Source organism: Hippoglossus stenolepis, chromosome 5 (genome assembly GCF_022539355.2).
Source record: "Hippoglossus stenolepis isolate QCI-W04-F060 chromosome 5, HSTE1.2, whole genome shotgun sequence".
Lineage (NCBI taxonomy): Eukaryota > Metazoa > Chordata > Actinopteri > Pleuronectiformes > Pleuronectidae > Hippoglossus > Hippoglossus stenolepis.
Window position 1 is genome coordinate 21,670,030 of NC_061487.1, and position 22,909 is coordinate 21,692,938.

The 22,909-nt window shown below is 44.8% G+C and overlaps 1 protein-coding gene across 1 annotated transcript in view; it reads left to right on the forward strand.

Moving 5' to 3' along the window:
* The first annotated feature begins 4,053 nt into the window (after nucleotides 1-4,053).
* mob2a (MOB kinase activator 2a) overlaps nucleotides 4,054-22,909 on the forward strand; it is a 60,538-nt gene continuing 41,682 nt past the window's right edge. Inside the window, exon 1 of the mRNA XM_035156306.2 lies at nucleotides 4,054-4,139. Coding sequence (XP_035012197.1) covers nucleotides 4,123-4,139 — 17 coding nt within the window. The 5' untranslated portion in view covers nucleotides 4,054-4,122. The remainder of the gene's footprint in view (nucleotides 4,140-22,909) is intronic.

The window sequence follows — 22,909 nt, forward strand, 5'->3', positions numbered from 1 at the left end:
AATGGGAACATATCGACCCCTGGATGGCTCAGTATTGACGACTGGGTGGATTTCAGGAAGTGACCTTGGCTATCTCAGGCGAGCACATGACCTGAGGCCGGCTCGTTTTCCCACACAGCTCATCTCTGGCACCAGCTCTGACAACACATAACAGCTTTGTATCCGAACTGTGGTCGCTGCAGTCTGATCATAAGTCGCTGTCGTCATCCTTAAAATGCAGTCATGAAGTTGGTAATGGGAATGTGTCCTTAGCTGTGGGGGGGAGTTTTTGACAGCACACATTGACTCTGTAGGTAGAGCTCTGGTGTCACTAATGAAGTTATCGATGACACAGTTCAACTCGAGTGTCCCTTTGTTTTTTAGATGGAGAGTCAATGTACAAGGACCCTGAAAGTGAAACACATAAATGGACCTAAGTCGTCATTTAATTGTTATATTTGCTCTGGAGCTGTTTCCAACTTGTCTTCACTGAAAAAAGCTTATTCTCAATCCACTTATCCACATATCAACACAACTACCCAAACATATATTTACTGACTCAGCTGAGGTTTTATCCAGATGTCTTTTAAAAGGCCCCAATCAAATGGAGATGAATGGAATCATGTTTGTAACAGGGATATTCTTTATGTTCAGAAATGGGTTTCTTTCCTTTTTTGAATATTAAGAGCACCACGAACAAAACTTCATTCACTTTCATGGTTTTGGGATGGAGGCCGAAATCAGAGTGGGCTCTTGGGATCCCTCTCAGAATCAGCAGGAGTCGAAACGAGAACATTTGCTCCATGTTTTGGGCCTAAACGCTGTGATCCACACACGAACGCGGCTCCGGAGACAGATACCAGTGGACATTTAGGCTTAAAACATGGTTTAAATTACGCTGTTTCGAGTCGGGTAGATAATGAGTGAATTTTCATTTTTCGGTGAACTATCTCTTTAACAATCTGTACAAAATATTAACAACATCCATGAGAAAAGACCAAGTGGAACATATAAAGTATCAGAAGTATGAAGAAGTATCATAAACATTAGTAGTGAGTGTAAAACTGAGCCCACAGTACATTCAGTGCAGTGTCTGCACAGGCCTGCTGTCAACAAGCATCCCACACCGCCCCCGGGTGGCTGACAGAGGCATTACATCACTTTTGACCAATTCCAATCGATCCCACCAGCCTCCTGTCACTCATCACCGTGACTCCGCCTCTCCGTGAGCTGATTGGAGGCAGGGTTGTCAACGAGCCAATCGCGTGGCTCTGCCTCCTGTTAACAGGGCTCCTCTTCCGCGTGCCCTGTGTGGTGCAGCTATTTATAGAAGCCTGGGGGGGCAAGGAGGAGGGAGCAGAGAGAGGGGGGAGTTAAAGAGAGAGAGAAAGAGAAGAGGGAGGATGATAGGAGCTGAGAGAGAGAGAGAGAGAGAGAGAAGAGGAGAGCAGTCATTTTCTCAGGACACTTTTCATATTGATCTCATCTTTCCAACTGCATCTGGCTGATTGATGCTCTTCTATAACAGGCTGAAGAGAGAGGAGGGACAGAGCTATTTAAAGTCCCTGTATACAGAGGGAATGGACAGCAGGAGGACACACCAGGAATTATATGATTCAGTGTAGTCCTGTACCAAGATAAAACTCCCAGATTAGAAAGAAGGCAAATTATGTGTATATCAAGTGTCACTAAACACACTTTGCATTTTTGTACTTAGTTATTTTAGAAATATTTTGACACGTTTCTCTTTAGGGCTGCGACTATCATCTACTTTCATGATAAGTTATCCCATCATCTATTTTTAGACGAATATCTTAGTCTATACAAAATACAGAAAATTGTGAAATCCCCTCAGGATTGATAAAGTATCTATCTATCTATCTGTCCATCTGTCTATCTGTCTGTCTATCTATCTATCTATCTATCTATCTATCTATCTATCTGTCTGTCTGTCTGTCTGTCTGTCTGTCTGTCTGTCTGTCTGTCTGTCTGTCTATCTATCTATCTATCTATCAATCTATCTACTATTGTCTGTCTGTCTGTCTATCTATCTATCTATCTATCTGTCTGTCTGTCTGTCTGTCTATCTATTAACTTTCTCCTAATCAATCAACTGGATTATAAAAATGTGATCTCACTTTGTATCCAAATCTTGTGGAAAAACATCAGTATGGTTAATTTGTTTAGAATTCTTATTGGCTCTGCTAGTTTTTTTCTAAATAATGATGTCTCGTAAGCATGTTGTGCACGACACAATAATAAAAAATCAATCAATCATCACCTTAACTGATCGAACGCCGTCTTCTCTCACTGAAGGAGGAGTGGAGTAGAAGTCAGGTCATCAGTGAACCTGAGAGCGGATGCAATGAAACAAATAACCAAACGTAAAGTGCAGTTTCTTCTGTCTGAGGACAGTGGGTTTCTAAGAAGTAGAACAATGGCCGACACTGTCTTGTAATTCCACCAGTGATATATTGTTCATTACTGTAACTGCCGTGCCTGCACAGCCTCGCAGAGAGGGGTCAGTGCACATGAACGCCTTTCCTGTTGAGATCTATGGCCTCCGATGACGTCTCCCTCTGGGTTTCGTTTGAGGGCTTATTTATGGTCCGTGTCTTCTGGTGGTGAAAATTACAGGAGACTGAATTAACTGGGGGACCCTGGCCCCATCGACCCCATTGACCCCATCACCACCACCACCACCACCGCCAACCTATACCGCTCTTTATGAATTGTGCACGCTGCGTATGTCATCTCTTAAGTTTCCATTAAGTACAATGGCCTGCAGCAGACTGCACATGGCATCCAAAGACTGTGAAATCAAATGACTCGTGTGCCCGGATGATTCCACCAGGGCCCGAAGGTTTCTCTGTGTCAGTTAGTTGTTGAGCTTAAATAATAAAGCTCTTGAAATTAGATTTTTTTGCACATAGCACTCTACAAGTCAATGTAGGACCTAGTTTAGCCGCTGTTGCATGAATCCCTGCAACATTTGCAATCATTGAATTTAGAGAAAGCTGCTAAAAATACAGTAAAACCGGGTCATTTGGTGCCTGAAGATGAAATTTGCACTGAAGGAGTTTGTCCAGTCGTATAAACTCAAAGGTTCAGATGAAAAAATGTGTTAATGACAGAAAAGCTATTAAGCCTTGTTATTAAGTTATGAAAAGGGTTGTTAGAAGGATTTTCCTACGACTGTTTACAAATGTTCTTGTATTCCTTTAAAATAAAGCATTTATTTATGACCCCTAAACTCACTATGGGCATTTTTCTTTCCCTTAATGGATTTGTCTCATTTGAAGGTGAAGGTTTGTGGGATTTCACAAGAAAATAGCAAACAACACAGAAACATATTTGTTTGTTTTTCCCCCTAAATGATCAGCTGATCTTTGATCATTTAGTTGCAGTGGAAGAACACGACATGTGATTAGAGATCTACATCCAAACTCCACTGTGATGCAAAGTGCAGATGTAACCAGCTTCATGAACGTGCTCACTTGTGGATGTCTGCTTGAAGCATGAGCCCGGATCTCATCTCCTCTCCCCGGATTTTGTCTCACTACAGCCCCCCCCCTGCGTGACACGCATTTTACGCACGGGAGAGACCGAGTGGGTCGGGTCTGTGTTTACTTCCGGACTCGGATTTAGACTCCGCTCAGAGAGCAGCAGCCCCAGTGGTGGTTCAGGCTGTCAGCTAGCACGGTAGCCATACAAGGCTGCATGACAGAGGTTACAGGGTTGACCGGCGGCTCCCCCCCGACAGACCAGCCTCGCTCGGCGCCTCTGCAGACCGGACACCGCGACTCCGGGCGGACCCGCACCGCTCGCCCCTCCGCGCCTCAAAGTCACCCGATGCTGCGCTCCCGCTGCCAGCTAACACGCCGACCGGACCGTGCTCCTGCCGCTCCGTGATCCCCGCTAGCCGCGGATCAAAACAAGGACGATCGCTCAAAGTTTAAGCGGCGTTTCGCATTCGACCGACCCGGGATCCAGCATCTGGGAGAGAGACACGGGCCCCGGGGGACAGCGACGGGACTCGGGGGGGGTCCAGGCGGCCAGGGCAGTGAGGGTGGCTCGCCTCCAGCTCCTGGTGGATTTATCCCCTGCCGGCTAACGTTAGCTCAGCTAGCTGCACACAGCACCATGGACTGGCTGATGGGGTGAGTACACACGGCTAACTTGCTGAGCTAGCGTGCTCTCGTCTGACAGGTCCAAGTGCGCAGTCCGCCAATCCACCGCGCCGGGACTGACAGCGCCGGGGTCAGCGTGAGACGGGTGCACCATCGCGTTGGACACTGTTCGATTCCCACTTTGACGCGTTAATCTGCCTCTTAAGCGGGTAGCGTGTTGCCTAGCGTAGCTTTAGCATATGCGATGCTAGCTTGGGAGCGAAGCTGGGCAGCGGCAGAGCGACCCAACGTTACCCCCGGAGCAGGCGGCTTTTTGGGGCACCTGTGTGGCCCGCGGGTAACTGTCCAGCCTGAGAACATTGATGTATTGAGGGTCTTATTTATAGGAATGGTAACACAGCAGATGGGCTGACGGCAGCCGCCTGTCACTGTGGCTAACGCGGCTCTGCCCGGTTTGAGTTTATTTCCTGTGCAAGGTGCGCCGGGGTCCTGGAACTAGCGTTAGCCGACATGCTAACCTCCCAATGAGCCACATTTGGGGAGACGACAGAGGCTCCTGTGTCAGAGAGAGATCACTGATGGAGAACATGTCTGTCATCCCTGAAGGATGAACACAGGTTACACAGATGTTATGTGACCACACACACACACACACACACACACACACACACACACAGTCTCTGGGTGCACTGTGGTTAGAGGTTAATCTTTGTGATATTCTGGCCTTGATGTTGCAGTTGACACAAGCTGATGATGCTGTTTCCTCACTTTATTCTGTTGTGGTCCATGTCAGGAGTTTGGTGGCCATCACCAGTGGATGAGGGGGACCAAGTCTCAGAATGACACCTGCTGTGAAGCCAAAGTTCGAGGCCTTTGGGTGCAGCCGTGACATCAGTAACCTCCCAACAGCTTAGTCTGGAATCGTAGACCTCACATGAGTTATCTAAGCATTTGCTATGCAAACATTAAAGCCACTGGATTGTCTTGTCAGAACGAAACTCGAGTTTGCATGAAAGGAATCACAGTGTTTCTTCATGCACATCGGTGCTTTAAAGGGATAGTTCACCCAAAAATGAAAATTCACTCATTATCTACTCACCACTATGCTGATGGAGGGGGTGGGTGAAGTGTTTGAGTCTAAAAAAACACTTAAGGAGTTTCAGGCGTAAACACCAAATGCCTCCATACTGCTCCTGTGGTTTCATCCAAGTGTCTGCAAGCACAGACATTCAAATTCACATCAGTAACTAGGAGAAAGACAACAGCGGGTAAATGACGCCGTTTCGAGTCGAATTTGAATGTCAAACTCCTACAGTGTTTCGTGGATTCAAACACTTCACCCACCCCTCCATCGGCATAGATGTAAGGAGATAATGAGTGACTTTTCATTTTTGGGTGAACTATCCCTTTAAGCTTTAATACACCCTGTGATGCTTCATTCTCAGACACAGACTTGGACTTGCACAGACAGGTGGGTCTCTGTGACATTATTATGTTATTTTTCCTGGCTCCTTATCAGGTCGCACTTTTAAAAGCAGCTCAGGGTTTAGGAAGGGTGGAGGCCTGCCGTCGGGGGTGTTGCTTCACATCGTGACATTTTGGCTGAGAGATAACCAAGCGGGCCCCAACCAGACTATGAGCCAGCTGCCACCACTGTTTCTTAAATGTTACCACTGCCAAGGAGGTGCTGTTATTGGCCCCATCGGCTGGTCTGTTGATTCGCAGGATATCTGAGAAACTACTCTACAAACTTAAAGTAGAACTTTGATTAGAAAACTCTTAACTATATCTGCAAAGTATAAGAGTTATCCAGTGTTTTTGCTCACACCGATTTTTCACCATATTTACAAAATGGCCTTTAACCCTAAATATTATATCTCTGTATAAGATATTAAGATGAAACCTTTTTGGTATTTCTATGCATGTCCTATTTTTCTGCAGCTTTTTGTGTCACACTATGAGTTCTTCCTTGTTCTTCCTTACTTTTAATTTCCCCCCCCTAATGCTGACACTTGTTTTCCTGGTTTTGGTAACTGCTTCTTGCATTGACTTGTCTCAAGTTGCATCAGTTCTCTCCGTTGTAAATGGGATTAGTATGTCTACACCTCCTCTGACATTTTTACTGAGTCACCCACATAAAATAATAATGTCTTTGCCCCAACAGTTTGCGGCGTCAGATCTAAACTGGTTTGCTCAGTGATCTGTTTGGAATTCAAGAGCAACACCCAGTTGCTTCTCGGCATTAAAGGAGCCGAGGAGAGTGAGGAACCACGTCTGAGTAAAAAGAGGAGGCCCTAGTATGAGTTTGACAACAGCCAGGATAACCATTAATGTTAGTGAATGAAGTCGGTATTAAGTCACAAATCTCCACCATAGGAAATCAGTTTTTTATGGACTAAAACCCTCTAAGTAAATCAGTGTCATTTCCTAAAAGCTCCCACAGGAAACGTGCTCACTCATGACAAGGACAGTAAGGTATGGCGTATTACAACTGTCAGGTCCGTCCAACTAACTGTCACCCATTGATGGCGCTTGTGCGTGTGGAGAGTTTGTGTTTACCTGCATCGTAAAGGAGCACGTTGTTTACCGTGTATCGGGTGTGGTTTGTATGTGAAGTAAATGCGTTAGGAGCACACTGACAAAGCGGAGGCCATGAATGAGTTAACCAACCGTGTAATAACTGAATACAGACCCACGCTGAAGGACGGCCGCTGCCGGGACGTGTGGAGGGAGGAAAAGAGAGAGTGAGAGAGAGAGAGAGGGCCTGATGATGATGATGATGATGATGATGGAAGAAGGAGAGATGGCGTGGTGAGACCAGCTGATTTGGGGAGAAGTGTGCAGATGTAAAGAGAAAGAGAGTGAGAGATGGGATGGAGGAAGGTGAATGAAAGAGGAGAGATGAGGCATGGTTATCTCGATCTTATTGGATGGAGGAATGGGACATGATTTTGACCAATAGATGGTAAAGAGGGGTAAGAGGAAGGAGATATAAATGCTCCTGATGGAATGGTTGGTTTTAGATGAAAATAGAGGAAATTAACAGGTTGGGGGAAAGATTGTGGTGTAGTTTATAGAAACTTCTCTGTTTTAGCACCTTTTTAAAACTGTAGTAGTGTGGATGTTGCCCGAGGTCTATAGCAGATGAGAAGCCCATGACGACCTGCTAATGGTGGATGGAGAGAGAAGATGTGCAGACAGCGATATGGAAGCTTATGTTTGCGTTTAACAGAAATCTCTTTTCTGCAGGAGGCTACAGAAGAACACTTCTCGGCATTTGTGTGTATAACCTGTGTGCTTGCCTGAAACAATGCAAGTCAGAATGTGTTAGTGCACCACACACAGCCCGGCCTGCGTGTTTATTTTGGATGGAGCGCATTATTTCAGAGCTCAGTGACCTCATCTGTCCGGACTCAGAATCAGACAGGATGCTAAATCACTGGGGAGATGTGCGACGCCTAAATGCGTTTCTTCCTGCTGGGTGAAATGAGCAGGCTTTGACAGATGTTTAATCCCCTTTTGCTTTTGAGTGATGGATTGGTAATGCTGAACGAAGCGAGAGAGGGAGACAGAATGGAAACTGCAGCAGCTAAGTGGAGTGTTGTTTTCGTCTGCCCGACCCGACCTGAGATCTAATGTACACTTATCTCGCACTGCATCACCTGAGACTTAATGGTATATAGGCAGAGTATCATTATCCTGCATCTTTGGAGTAATGCTAGTAATAGTATGGAAGATTCCAGTAATGAAGGGCCCTCTGTGGTCTCATTTCGTGGAGAACTGATTTTTGGGGATGATCATTAGAGTGGTTTTCAGTTTCTTATATTTCATTAGAAGATTCTTGTTTTGTTTTATGGTTTTGGACAGCTGTTGGCATTCGCAGACTTAAAGGGAACACACCCGTGAAGTCCACCCGTCTGCTAGTGCTGTCCGGACATTAGGATACAGCCCAAACCACGAGGTCGAAGGAACTGCCTGCACAGCTCATGATCATATGTAAGATCAGATCTGGGGAAAGCTACACAAATATGTGTGCCGCATTGAAACTGCCCAGGAGCACAGTAGCCTCTATAATTCATAAATCTAAGAGGTGTGGCACAACCAGGACTCTTTCTGGAGCTGACCGCCTGCATGACCAAATCTGAGCCACCGGAGGAGAAGGGCGAGGGTAACGGAAGAAGTGAAAGTTAAGCACCCAGATCGTGACAAACAAGATTCTGTGGTCTGATGACATTAAACCATGTGGCTTCAGGTCTGGTAGAAAGCAGACATGACACTTTGCTGTCCTCGCGTCTGAAGTAACTTCCAAACTTGTGAAGACGTCCCCATAAAAAGTGGAGTGCCAGACATCTCAGCTGTCGGTGGTGTCAGAGCCGCTTACTTGCAAACAAAGTATAAAGTTGACATCTGATATATTTTTCTCCCTCATCTCTCTCCACAGTGTCAGGTGACTGGTTTGATGGTGGATAGAGAAGGGGAATTCACAAGAATCGCATCTAGGCTGAACTTCCTCCTCGGTGGGAAACGTCTATTTGCAGTGTTACCACCGGGGCTCATATCTAAAACAGAAGTGTGTTCTGGTGTCTTACAGGTGTGAGTGTTCTCACGTTGTGATAAATACGTCAGGACCGTTCACACTTGAGTTTACTGTGGGATAAAATATTTTTGCTTCTTCTTATTTGTCACAAAGAACACCACACCTCTACCAAAGAAAAATGCTATCAACCAATAATGATGTCTTTCAAACCGACTCTAAAAATATATCCAAACATTTCCGTACGTCATTCTTAGAAATGTCCTATTACCCTTTTTAGATATGAACTGATGACAAAGTGCCGCCTGAACCCAAACATGGGAAACTCAGGTGATGATGGTTGAAGAGACAGTTTAACCTTTCACACATGCATAATGCAGCAGGAGGTTCTCTGCACAGACGCGTTCACAACAGCATCCAATCCTTCACATTATTCAGGCGAGAGGTGGTGAAGCCAAGTGCAGAGGCAGGAAGTGATGTATTAACTCCGCTGCAGAGATCATGTGATCATGTTTACACCACCCGGACACCGACGTTGGCTCTTATCACCACAAACCCTCTTGACATCGTCTATGACGTCTGTCATTTACGTGTGTGTCACCGCTTTTTCACACAGGAATATTTGTTTTCTTTTTGCTCTTTCATCTTTTGGGTCTGTTGCGTCTTAAAAGGGTCATCAACCCCCCACTCGCTCGTGGTGAATCCAGCGGGGGATCCCCTGGTACTTTCACACTTTGACTTCTCCTGGATTTCTACGGACATTATACCAGGAGGGTCAGGCGGAGAAAGTCCGCAGAAACTGCAGAGTATCTCTGGAGAAAAGTCAGAGGAACTGCGGAGTTCAGTGCATGTCTGAAAGCAGCTATAGTTTGTTTGTACATATTCCCAATTGGGATTTTGCACACTGCAACCGTGTCCTCACACAACCCCTGTGCCTTATTTCCATCTCCTGCACTTAGTCTCAGCCCAGATGGTTGCCTCCTTTGCCCGTTCCACAGAAGCAGGGCTGATAATAGACTGTGACACATGAGCAGACCTCATCTCAAAGCAGTCACCTGCTGCAGAGTAGAAACTAACCAGCGCTGTCAGTGTGTTTACCAGATCTAGACTAGGAGGGGGCCTCTATCAGCTTTGTAATCCCTCAGTGTGTCTCTGCTACGGTGTTTGTTTTTTGGGCCTGACCTGAGGGCCGGGCAGCCGTCTGATCAGCATGGAAACAACCATTAACTACCTCATTACTGTGATGGCAAGAAGAGCCTCTGTTGGCTTCCTGTGTTTCAGAGCCGACGGTGAGAATCTCCTCTCTATTAACGATCAATTTATTATCAGGCACTAAAGTTGCTTTATGACTAAACACTCAATGCAGCACAGGCCAAGATTTTTAAAGCCATTTAATCCAGCCGAACCTTCAATGGGCTGTAACGTGGCGTGTTTTCACAAATTCACCCCGTGTTGTGAGTGGCAGAAAGCCCAGCATCTCGACACACATCACACACACATGGCACCCAACCCCGGGGAAAATGACTCCATGGTTCACATCAGTCGTTTTGCAAAAGTGACGTCCTTTGACTGACGGTGTTCGGTACATAACTCATTCATAAACAGTTTAAGTTTTCAGTCAGTTGGTCAGAAAAGGGCGTCTGTGTCGGCGCTGGAGCTGAAGTCGTTATTAAACTGGAATCCAACTTTCTGTGAGCCTGAGCTTTGGTCCTCAGCAGAGCCTATAGAGCTGTGTTAGTTGATTTAATCGGTTAATTAAACACAGAAAGCTGATAAGAACTTTATTGCTTTATAATCGATGAAGCAACAAGAATCATTTCATGTAAAAATGACCCAAAATGTCTGCCTCTAGCTTCTTAAAGGTGAGGATTTGTTCGATCTGTTTAAAAGTAGAAATTTGAAGATGTTTCCCGGAACTGTAAAGGGTATTTTTCACAAATTTCTGCCAGTTTATGGCAGATATTTATGATTTAATGAACTCCAGCACTGGACGAATGTAAACCAGTGTGGTTGCCCTGTACCTGCTGACTTTGAGAACCTGACAATATTTTCAGTGTCTCAGCTTTTGGGATTTTTGTTTTCATATGTGAACATAAAAAGTTCACATCTTCATGTGCTGCAGGACATTTCTAATGCATCACTTCTAACTCTACAGGGATTAATATACATATATTTCTCCTCACTGGTTTACACGCCTCAGTTTCCAGTTGGAGCTGAGATAAACTCTGCCCTGCTTTGATGGAGCTGGACCGTGGCCTGGGGTTTCAGCGGCAGGCTTCAGGCCATTCTACCGTGATGTGCTGCCGTGCTGAGGGATTGGCTGGATGACAAGGAGGCTAGTTGGTTTGTTTACTCCCCAGAAAAGGGCATTTTAGTCACTTTCCACCCTCCTGACTCCTCAGTTTGTGTCGCCCCCCTCCTCCACACACACACACACACACACACACACACACACACACACACACACACACACACACACACACACACACACACACAAACATCCTCTCTCTCTCTCTCTCTCCCCCTATGGGAAGCTGATGTGCAGAGACGTTCGCGTGCTTGGCTGCTGCCTGAGTTGGACCGTTGAGCCTCAGCCCTCTCAGAGAGATGTTTAACAACAGAGGCTCTAGCCGGGTGGTAGCTGCATATTAGGAGCTGTGTATGTAGGAGGGTCGGCTTTACGCTGAGTAAACCGTTTTTTCAGACGTGACCTACGGGTAAAATACGGAGAATTGGCTACAGAGTTTACTCACAGTTTGCCTTTTACACACGTAATGTACAACGCAGCAGGAGGTTCTCTGCACAAACGCGTTCACATCAGCATGAAACCCTCCGCATTTTTCAGGCGAGAGGCGGAGCAACCGGGTTCAACAGACAGAGGCAGGAAGTGATGTATTAACTCCGCTGCGGAGATCACGTGATTTTCTTGACAACACATAGACACCGGTGTCGGCTCTTATCACCACAAACTCTCTTGGCATCTTCGTCAGTGTTGCATCTGTTGCGCATTAGAAGCGTCATCAACCCCCCCCCACTATCTCGCAGTAAATCCAGCGTGGGTTCCCCTGCAGTGTTCCCCCTTCGACTTCTCCTGGATTTCTACGGACTTTATACTGGGAGGCTAGGCAGAGAAAGTCCACACATGCTTCCAGAGAAAATACGGAATGTCTGAAAGTAGCTTAACATTGCACAAGCATGCAATTTTTGTGTACTGGCCTCATGTCTTTGGGTTAGGGACCATGGAAAGCAGAGCTGAGACTAAACAAACATGTCCTTAGCTCCCCTCTTTGACCTCTGCCCCTGTGTCGTCATTGTGGAGCAACAGTAGCAGATTCCTCTGCTCCCTCAGAAGCAAAAGAGAGCAGAAAGTGAGCGACAGGGCCACAGCCACACTGTGAAAGCTCAGCTGTCATAGTTCAGAGGTATCAATGAGTTTGGGTTTCACATGAAGGGGACACCTTCAGCGAGTAGTTGGTCTGGTAACAGCCAGGACCAGCAGCCCTGACAGGGCACGAAGAAGTCGACACAGAAAGATCATACAGCAATACTCCTCTTTTGAAATTGCTGGCATCTAAAGAAAAGCTTTGAAAGCTTTTCTCGGGCTTGAAGTCACAATACTGTATCATGGAGGGTTTCAAGGACATCAGTGTGCATCATTCAGGGAGATATAAAGGCTCTATTGAGAACCTTTTTTGGAGGCAAATAGCCTGGGTACAAGAACATACACAGACAAACTCCTGAGTAAATACTGCTGTTCTCTCGGGTTTGTCTCCCGAGACGCCGCTCTACTTCCCTGTCTCATTCTCCGAGGCAGGGACAGGGAGAGGCCCAGAAATGAACGTGATACCAGAGTGACTCAGCATTTTGCCTTTCACTGAATATGCATAAGTGGATAATTGGAAAACCTAAATGCACGCGTGGCTGTATTAAGCACTTTTCCTCAGCACTGGAGATGAGAGCTTATGCTAGGTGTGGTGTTTTTTTTGTGCCTTTTTAACCAGCATGTTTAAGTGAGGATGAGGCTTCAAATGCCACCGGACAGTGCATGCTGTCTGAGTGTGGTGCAACCTAATGCTGTGGTGGATCAAGAGGCTGCAAATGCAACCAAACTTAATACCTGGAGCTGGCTGTGCTTATGAAGCTTCCTCGCCCACTCAAATGGGTCTTGACCCGTTCAAAAAGCTTGAACAGCCTGCGCAGTGTGTCAACAGCACAGATTGCTGACATTTAACCCACAGCCTTTGAATACACATGATGTTGAAATCACTGAGATGCAGTCGATCTCCTTTTATACAATGTGACCATATAATATTATCTGCCGAGGAGGTTATGATTCAGCCTCAGTTGGTTTGATCGTTGTTCGGTTTGTCAGCAGGATTATGCAAAAACTACTTAACTGATTTCCATAAAACTCGGTGGAAGGATGGGAGGTGTTAGTTTGGTACAGATTCAGAAAAGTCTTTCCAATTTCTGTAGAGGAGAGTTTTTTTTTTTTACATTTTCCCCAATTGAACAAGAAACAATGCATGAATCTTAATAAAACAAATCAGGCATATTTAGGGGACTGATATCTATTACTTTGTACAATTCAGTGTGTCTTTATATAATTGAATGGGTCTGTTGGGCCTTCGTGGAGCTATTTGCTCTACTTAGGGCCATTCTAGTTGAAAATATATTGATCTTCACATTTATTTTGTTGCTCTCCCTTTCACAAGATGTTCTGCTCATCCGGGCCACACTGTTGTGTTACTGCTGGCATGGCCCAGGTTGTCAGTGTGTGTGTTTCCTCTCTCACATGGCAGGAGAGCGGCACCATGCTGTGACTGTGTTTACTGTTTCGTAACGCTCCGGGCAGCCCTGCCCACTGCAAACAACTGGCACTGCCATCGGATGGAGAGAGCAGGATGAAGGGGGTAGAGAAAAGACTGACAGAGAGCAGGAACAGTCATGACTAATCAGCTGCTCTTTCTCTCTGTCTCTTTCTCTTTCTCTATCCCGCTCTCAAATTCTCGTCTCTTGTTATGGGTCAAAACAGAATATTTGATCCCAAAACATGTTATTTAATTTCAACCCAACGTTGCCACACTGATCCTAGACTCCACTGTGTTCTCCAGTGGCAGGACTGGCTGCCACAGGCCCGGGAGCAGGTACTTTTCTGTCAGAGAGTATCACAGTCATGCAGCGCTGTGGGCTAGAGCTGTCTTAAGATCAGCTAAAATAAGTTGGAACCCCCTGCAGAGGGATTTAGGGTTGTTGTTGCCATCCACCCACACAGGATGCCCTGCAGAACAGTTGGCTGCATTCTTTTTTTTTTTCAGATTCAGTTTAAGCTGCAAATTACATGTAATTTTACCACTCGGCTTTAAAAACAAAAGAATGTTTAATCTGTTGGTTTACATGGTTGCTTTCATTAGATTTCTATGTTCCTCATGTATTTTATTATTATTTTATGATTTTTATGCCATTTTATTTCATCATGAAAGGGGCACATTCTTAATGTTTCAGTGTAAATGTGGCTTTAATATCCAATAATGTGACATTTTGATAACCACACAAATAATTTTCACGAGTAAACAAACCTAATAACTATTGATAGGAGTACAGCTGTTCAATATCCAAACCTGAACTAATGTCAATTTAATACAATGTTTATCTGGCTTCTGATGGGCTATGCATCTATTTCTTCTGACATCCCCAAATTGCTATAACAGGTTTTTAAATATGTGAAACACTTTTATTTTAATAGCTTGTTTTTCCTGAATCTATATATTTAAGAAATTAAAAAGAATTCCTCCTGACTTCAGCAGAGGCTCTCTTTATTCTCTGTCTTTATTTCAGGCAAGGCTGGTCACCCCCATGACCATAGCCGGCCTATGGCAGCATTTGTTGCACAAACAACACATTACATCTGATTTTCTCCACTGAAATTTGTTTAAACGTTTTTTAATTATCCCAACTAACTTCAGACAATAAGTGACTAACCCCAAATCGTCTCTGACTTTGGCAAAAGGTGGAACAGTTCACTTGTACAGAAGAAAAATAAATGGGAAGATGAGGAACTGGAGCAGTGTAAATTGAAAACACCAGAGAAGAAGAAAGAGGGGGACAGAGGAGAAGAGGGCAGCTGATGAGGAGGAAGAGCAACGGGAGAATGTAGAAAGTGCGGGTGAGGATAAAGGGACGGAGGGAAATGATGTTGGCACAGAGGCGACGGATGAGATATGGAGATAAATGGGAAGCAGCAGCGTGGGTCAGAGAGCTAGATTAGAAACGGCAGAGGTCTGCAACGGAGGACAGAGAGGGAGGTTTAACAGCAGGGGCCTGGGCCGCTGGTGGCAGAGAGGGAGATTGAGTTTGGAGCTGTGTGCTGGTCAGAAAAGAAAAATTCAACTGAAGGATAGAGAAATAAAAACACTTGGAATTCCCTTCTTGAGATCCTGCGTCCATTGTTTTGATTCCCAAAGCCTTTAAACCAAGATTTGACTGTATGCCCAGCACATCATTAGCTCCTCATTTAACCAGTGAGATAAGAGGCCTTAATTTGTTTTGGAGGAGGACGCCTTCAATTCTTGGTGATTTTATTTATATGTGGCTGGCACTGCTGGGCAAGGCTTCCAGTGAGCTGGTAAATCTGTGCAGAGCCGGTGGGCTGCTGGCATCGCTATAAGCTAGCTAGGTTTGTCCTTGGTGGCTGAGGCTGGGCCACTTGGCCGGTCTGAACTGTAATTGGATTAGAGATCTCTGCATCAGGCAATTGAAGCCAAGTATACGCACACACACTTTCGAGAACCAAGTTCACCACGGCGCTTAAGGCTCTCTTCCTCCTCCTGCCTCAATTCCTGTACTTTCTCCGCTCCTCAGCATTCTGCTATTTTCTATATCCCCCATTTAATCAGGGACCGGCCTCCTTTCCCTCTCAGCTGGGTCGTGTATGTGTAGGTGTGTGAACACATGTGCATGTTTCTGGATCAGCCCTGTACCATGGTACCCTCTTTAAATGGGATTACAGGAGTTGCAGCGGAGGCCGTGCTGACAACACCCTGGAGAAAGAGAGCAGGAGAAACGTGCAGTTAATGATGTGAGCCCTCATACTCAACATGATGGATGTGAATTTGATGTGCTCGGAGTGAGAGAGCTGCTCTTGACCTCCTTTTCAATTGTGAGCTTCCTGTTTAGCAGCTTCAGACAAGAAGAAGATGGTGATGTAATGGGTGATGTGCTTCCATATCGGTGTGCGAAGACTTAACTGGTGAAAAGCTTCCTTCACTTTACCAAGAACTGGAATAAAGCTCGTGATGAGTTCTGCTAATTTGTTTCAACTCCAATGTGAACTGGATACAGCGTGTGGCTTATTCTTGTTTGTCTCTTTCACTCGTGTGTGATTCAACTGATACTCTCTTTGTAAGTGAAAGAGCAGGGGGAAGCTCAATTCCCATGTCGTTGACATTGCCAGTAAACAGGAAATGAAATAAAAACAAAAGCTACAGTGACAAATAGCCTTAATTTCTCTGCCAAGGAAGACATTATTTACTAAAGGATGTCAGGTGTTACTGATCTCTGAAACACTCGAGCAGGAGGTGGTGAAGTGTGTGCGACAGGTTTAAGTAAGAGACTGATGTCGCTTAAGATGAGGCATGAAGGAAGTGAGGGGATCAAAGTTCAGCAGCAAGCAGGAAGAGAAACAAGAGAACCAGCATTTTCCTCTCACTGCTTCAGCCTTGAGTTGTCTTGGATGTGTTTTAGTGCATGCACATGTGCATTAACACTCATGGAGTGCATGTGGCTGCGGTTGGTGGGAGTTAAAAAGCAGGGAGGCAGTCAGTAAAGATTAGAGGGAGACAGTGATGGAGGTCGCTTAATCGCTGACAGGCCGGCGGCGGTGGTGGCCATATGTTTCATATGTGTCCTCTGACAGTCACATCATGGCTCTGATCTGCCCATATGGCCTGTACCTCAGCTTCGTGACAGTGAAGGTACAGAGCCGACAGCATGGGGACATGGAGGGAGCGGAGGGGAGGTACAGCTTTGACATGGACTAACGGTGTAACTGATGTGTTTCAGACTTTAGACATGAAATTACACAATTTTCTAAAAAATAAGTGTTTTATAGTAACAAGTTGAAATAAAAAATAGTTTTCTCTGGGAATAATTCATGGACCTGAATGGAAAGAAATCAAGTATGTTTAGTGGATTGATATCTGCGGTTTTGTGCCATTTGGTGCGTCTTGATTGAATTGAAAAGGGACTGTTGAGCTTGGTGGAGGTGTTAGAAGGTGTTAAAATTGCAGCAGCGTTTTCTTGTCTCACATCAACATCTGCAGATCAAACACCGGCTCCCTCGAGGATGATCAAGTCTGCTAAACATGAGCCTGTGAGTTTTAGAGTGCTACAGTCCAGCTCAACAAGGTGCTTCACTTCTAAAAAAAAAAAAAAAAAGGGTTGTGGAGGAGGAGGGACATGTTTTTTTGAATTTGGAATCAAAGCAAAAGGAGAGAACAGAGAGGGAGCTGGTGCTCTGGGTTGTCTGGTTTACGCTGCCGGGTAAGGGTCACTGTTTGGGAGCTGCAGACTGGGCCTCCCAGGATTTGGGCAAAAGAGCTCGAGGCTGGACACAAGACACCCAACTGAGTATTTGACCCCTGTAAGGCCTCTGATATCCCCTCGAGGAAGTGTGTGTGTGTGTGTGTAAACACTGATAAGTCCAACTGACTGAGGGTTTACAGAGGGGCACGTAGGGGAGCATGCTCTGGCTGTGTGCTGACCTCTTCACACACACACACACACACACACACACACACACACACACACACACACACTGCACCACAGTCAAGGTCACGCACACACAGCTGTCTGGCATGATGTCACAACACTGGCCTTTTCCTCTCTGTTGTGTGCTTCCAGCGGTAGACCTGCTAAACGTGACCTTTTCTAAAAGCCTTTTTAATCACTGGTGGTCCCGGGGCCGGACGGCTCATGGTAAATGTGAACACTGGGCCAATAGCTCTGTGTTATTAGGGGCCAGGTTGCGAGCTAGCTGTGCTAAAGACTGGCTGTTAACACGCATGTATTTTGAGGAGTCTGGGCGTGGGAGCGAGGCCAGCAGCTCACTAGTAGAAGTCATGAGTTGGCATGAATGTTTTTGTCTGTTTATTTTAATATTTACTAATGATAATACTTGAGATTTCATTGTTTGAACTGGGAAAGTTGTTTCCAAGTTAAGCTAATATTTACTTAGGGAAAGTTCTTTATTTAACAAAGATGTATGGTTCAGGTTTTTTTTACCTTAGAAATCGAGAAAATAGCATTTTTATATTATTACTGGGACGTAGCTACAGTATTCTTGCAGATATCGAAACTTCCTACTCAGCCATAATTATCTCTAATCGGTAATTACAAAATATGTTTCTAAGGAGACCAAGGAAACGGTTCTAAGTCTGTTCTGCCTTTCCACTGTCATCCTTAAATTGAATCTGCCTGGCTTTGTTTTTTGGTTGATGTCTAGCTCATCCTCCCATCACAGGTTTTCTACCCGATCTAATATCAGCCTCGCTGTGGAAACCGGAGTGGACCAAGTCATATATCAGCGGGAGTGTGCGGAGACTGCTACAGATTAGATGGGAGAGGAGTGTGCTGCTGATTTATTACCGGCCGTTAGCTGGTTAAATGAGGCTAAGTGAGCTGGTCAGCTCAGGGAGGTGAGATGGAAGAGATTAGCCTACATAAAGAGTGATGGAGCGAGAATATCTGTGAAGCAAAAGGAGACTCCTGACCTCCTGTCTTTTCCTTCCTCTTTCTTTTTTTATCTCACTCTCATCCCTCCCCTCCCCTGCGCTTCTGCTTCTCGCCTTTCGTTTATCTTTGTATCTTCCCCACAAGTATCTCGTGTTTCTTCTGGTTATTTTTTACGGAGCTTCTACGATCAGTTGCTTGATGAATCGTTTACTGTAGCTTCTTAAATGTGAGGACTTGCTGCTCTTTTTGCAACAAACAATCATTGAATTTTGCCTCAAATACAACAAGCTGTTTGAATGCATGACCTTGAGCTGTGGGAAGAGTTAAACATTTATTAAATCCGTAAAAAAAACATTTTATTCATTTGACAAAATGATTAAGTGTCTAATTGCCTAAAGAGATCTTACCTTTACCATCACAATGCGACAAACAACCCTTATTTCAAACCTGAAAATCCGTCTTTCTGTTTGATTGAACCTTTTCATTTTGTTAATTTCATTGCCACTGCCTTGATTATCATTATGGTATCTACTTCACACGTAACCATTTGACAGGAGAGACGAATAGTAAAGGTCAATCTATGGCCCCGGACGAGGCTATATGCGTCCAAACTGTGGTGTGCTGAATATCTGCTCTGTCAGACGTTTCTGTGGGTGATGTGTCAGTTTGCACGTTTGTTTCATGTGTATGTGAGAATCACTCATCTCCACATCCGTTTCCTCTCAAAGAGGAGCAGTGGGCCGGGGGTTTGTTCCGCTCTGCTGTGTTCATGTCTAGCTCAGGGATAAAGAGAGGGAGGTAACGAAAGATAGTGCACACACAGATGGACCATTTCTATTTCATGAAAAAAAGTGTTACATTTGGTTGTTTTCGTAATTTTTAAGTGAGGTTTGGTGTATCTGAGTGAAGTGGTTTTGTGCTTCTCTAGGGTACTTTTTTTCACATTTTTCTCCACCTGTGTCTGTCTTTTCTTTTCAGTTTCTCTTTTCCCTGATTTCATGTCGTACTTGACATTATCTGTTATCTCTGAGTATGTGTGCTTGTTCAGCCTGGGTGTGCGTCCTCATGTTTGCATACGGCTGCGTGCTTGGCTCAATTTGTGTGTTTCCATGCATATTGCTCCTTTACACCTCCTTCCCTGCCGCACCCTGCGCCTCATTGTTCAACTCCTCCGACAGGCCAGGGAGTCTGGAGCAGAAGCTCACAGGAAGTCTTTGCCACTGTAGCGCTGAAGGGAGAGCAAACAGTGAGATGCACAAACACAGGAAGTTGCCGCTTTCCTCTCATTGGCTGCGGCTGGGCTTCATGTCACTGTGCTCGTTTTTATCAAAAAGCAGCAACATAAGCTTCGTCTCTAACCGCAAATGTCTCTCTTCGTCTTTCGGTCTACGTGTCCCCTCCACTGTCAGCGATAACCGCTCTCTGCAGCTGCACTGCATGTCTCTGAATGCTCATAATTAGCCTTTGTCATATTTATTAACTTCACAGTGTAGTGAAGTGGACTCTGGGAAGAAGATGTGATGTCGTGCCATGTGCTCTCATAGGTTGGGTGGTTATTAACAGGAATAACAAAATTTCAATATGATTAAGGTGGAATTCTCCTTTAATACTTTTATTGAAACGTCTCAGTGGGTCAGTATGCGTCTATATCCTAGAAACGTTATTAAGACACAAATTATTCATCGTGCCTCCTCGCTGTCTTGCTCGGAGCAGCTTACCTCGCTATATTACTTCCTTTCGTCGTATATTACAGTGAAACCTCCACCGAAGCTACTATATTAGAGATATCTATCTGGATAGCATCTCTCATATGGATTTTCTTCCCCGTCTTTATTCAAGAGCGTGGGGTTTCATTCTGAGAGCATTACTGCTTCATTTCACGTTCAGATTTTGTAATCCTCTCCCTAAAAACCCTGCCCTCGCTCTCAAATAGCACCGGCATGCAGATTTGCTCTGCTCCTGCTCTAACTGTGCGTCTGCTTCAGTTTGAGTCTTCTTCTTGGTTGGGGGAATTTTGAGAGGATAATTTCACCAAAATTAAATTACTAGCATAAAAACTGTGAGCACTTGTATTAGGAGTGCACAGAAGCAGCCTGAGTGCGAGGGGAAGGACTCGAACTGAAACACGGGACAGTTGTGCAGCGACTGTATCTGAGCTCTGACAGTTTGAGCTGGAGCAGAGCACATCTGTTTTAAAGCAGGGTCTATTTGAGACCTAAAATGGCACTAGTAGAGTGCATACCTCCACAAACGCACTTTAACGCGACCACTTAAAGATAAAATATGTCACAATTCTTCATTAAAATGTCTGAAAACCACTATGTTATATCCTTTTGTTGACTTGTGTTCTTACGTTATCCAAAATGCTTCCAACAATGTTCAAACCCAGGGAAATCCTCCATTTTATTCAAGGTAACGTGACATTTCATTTCAATCCGTGAACCTGATTTGCGCCTGAGTCGAGTCAGGTAGATTTTCATCGTCAATGGTGATGAAGACTATGATCAAACTAGGTCTTGAAACAAAATCCTGCATCTGTCCCGATGTCCAGATCTGCACTACAATTTAATGGTTTCTTTCCTCCATCAAGTTTCGTGAAAATCTGTATAATCCTGCGACAAATAAATACAGTAAACAAACGGACAGGGGCAGAGGTAATAAAGTCAGTAAAGAAACTCCATATTAGCTGCAGGATGAGCATCTGTGGTCAAAGTGGTTGGAGGTCACTCGTCTCTTAAAAGACTGCGTAGAGATAATACACAAGTTTACACATACACACACACCACTGCTCATACCAGCTGTTACATAACCACTGGCGGCTGTGGAGTACAAACTGAAGCAGTGAGTGTACTAACTCCTGTTTGTGTTTGTGTGTTTGTGTTTGTAAGGAGCTGTTTACTGTGTGCAGATAGATTAGATACCTGGGCAAGGCCTTTTCTATCCTCAGCTCAGAGCTGCATTTACTCACGACACTACTTCCTGTTGCATGTTCACACAAAACCCAGAATCTGGAGATTTAAAGATTTGAATACGTTATGACGAATTTCACTGCAAATGTTTTGAAGGTGGTATCTTTCTTTGGATTTGGATCACGTTAACACTGCTGTGCAAACAAAAGAGAAATAATTCATCAAGCAGATGTCTTGTTTGTTTGTTCTCATAGGCCGTATATCATTCTACATCTATCATTCGGAGTGGGGCTGTGGTCACAGTGATTTAGAAACTGCTGTTGTAGTTTTGACACCACAGTTTGTTGTGATTCATGACTTTGTCTTTGGCTTAGCTCCATAAAGAAAAGCTTGTATAATACCACTGTGGAATTTTGCTATAATAAGCACTAAAAAACACTTTCTCCCTTCTATGCAGCCTCAAGGACAGAAGATTTAACTATGACATTAAAGTCCTTAAACTCAAAATCCTTATTTGTTTTGAATTATAGTGTAATGACATTGAAAGAGGGAATCATTCTCCCATCTTTCCCGTCTCTATAGGGTTTTAGCCTGATCCATCTTTCACTCTTTCCTCTGTCGCTGCAGCTGCTTATGTTACCACCTCAATAAAAGAGAATCCACAACACAGTAACTCTGTCTTCATTGTGTAAAACCCACACAAATCACTGGGTTAAAACTCAAGACTCCACCAGCATTACCAGCTTGATTTCAGGGAACAATTCATTGGTCTCTGAAGGCAGAGTGTGGCTGTTGTTTCTCTTCAAACCACAAGGTGGCAGCACGTGTCCAGTCCAATTGATTGTTTAGTGAGTAGGAAGTTGCTCCTGTGTGAAAAAGAAGCACCTGTCAGCAGTTAGATGACTTGTGTTTGCTCACACATATTAATTTAAGCAAGTCATATTTGTGTGTGTGTGTGTGTGTGTGTGTGTGTGTTGAGACAGAGGAAGCAATTCAAAAGGACACAAGATGTTGACGACACTGGTGACAAGGACAAAAGCAGACAGACTATGAGAGTAGAAAGAGGAGAAGAGAAAGAGGGAGAGATCTGTCCATTGAGCATGAAATCATATCTTGTTGCATAATCGTGGCTCGCAGGTCTTCCCAGTGTGTGTCGGGTTCTGTCGGCACACTATCACATGACGTTATCTAGCGGAGCTGCAGCATTGAACCAGCGCTGATGGTCCGCCACCAGCCAGAGGCAGACGCAGAGATCAATAGTTCTGTTCTTCTCTGAGCTGAGGCCCGTTCTTTGTATGCAGCAAATATTTCCAAGAGGAAGTTTTCTTTTTAAAAACCCAGGTCGTAATATTTAGATGTTCAAATGGTGATTTATTTGTGGTTGCACAGTGCAGTCTTTCAGTGTTAGGGAAACACTGGTGGTTTATGTCTTCATCCCCACGGTTTCATTTTAGTTAAAGGATTTTGTCAATGTGGGAAACCTGTCGTCAGCATTTATGTTTCTCCACCGAAGGAAAAAGCTGAGGAGCGATAAAATATTTTTAGCATGGGTGGATCCAGGTCAGGTGCGGTTTACATGTGATTGGCCCCTAGAGTTCCCCGGTCCTGTCACATGACCAATGAGT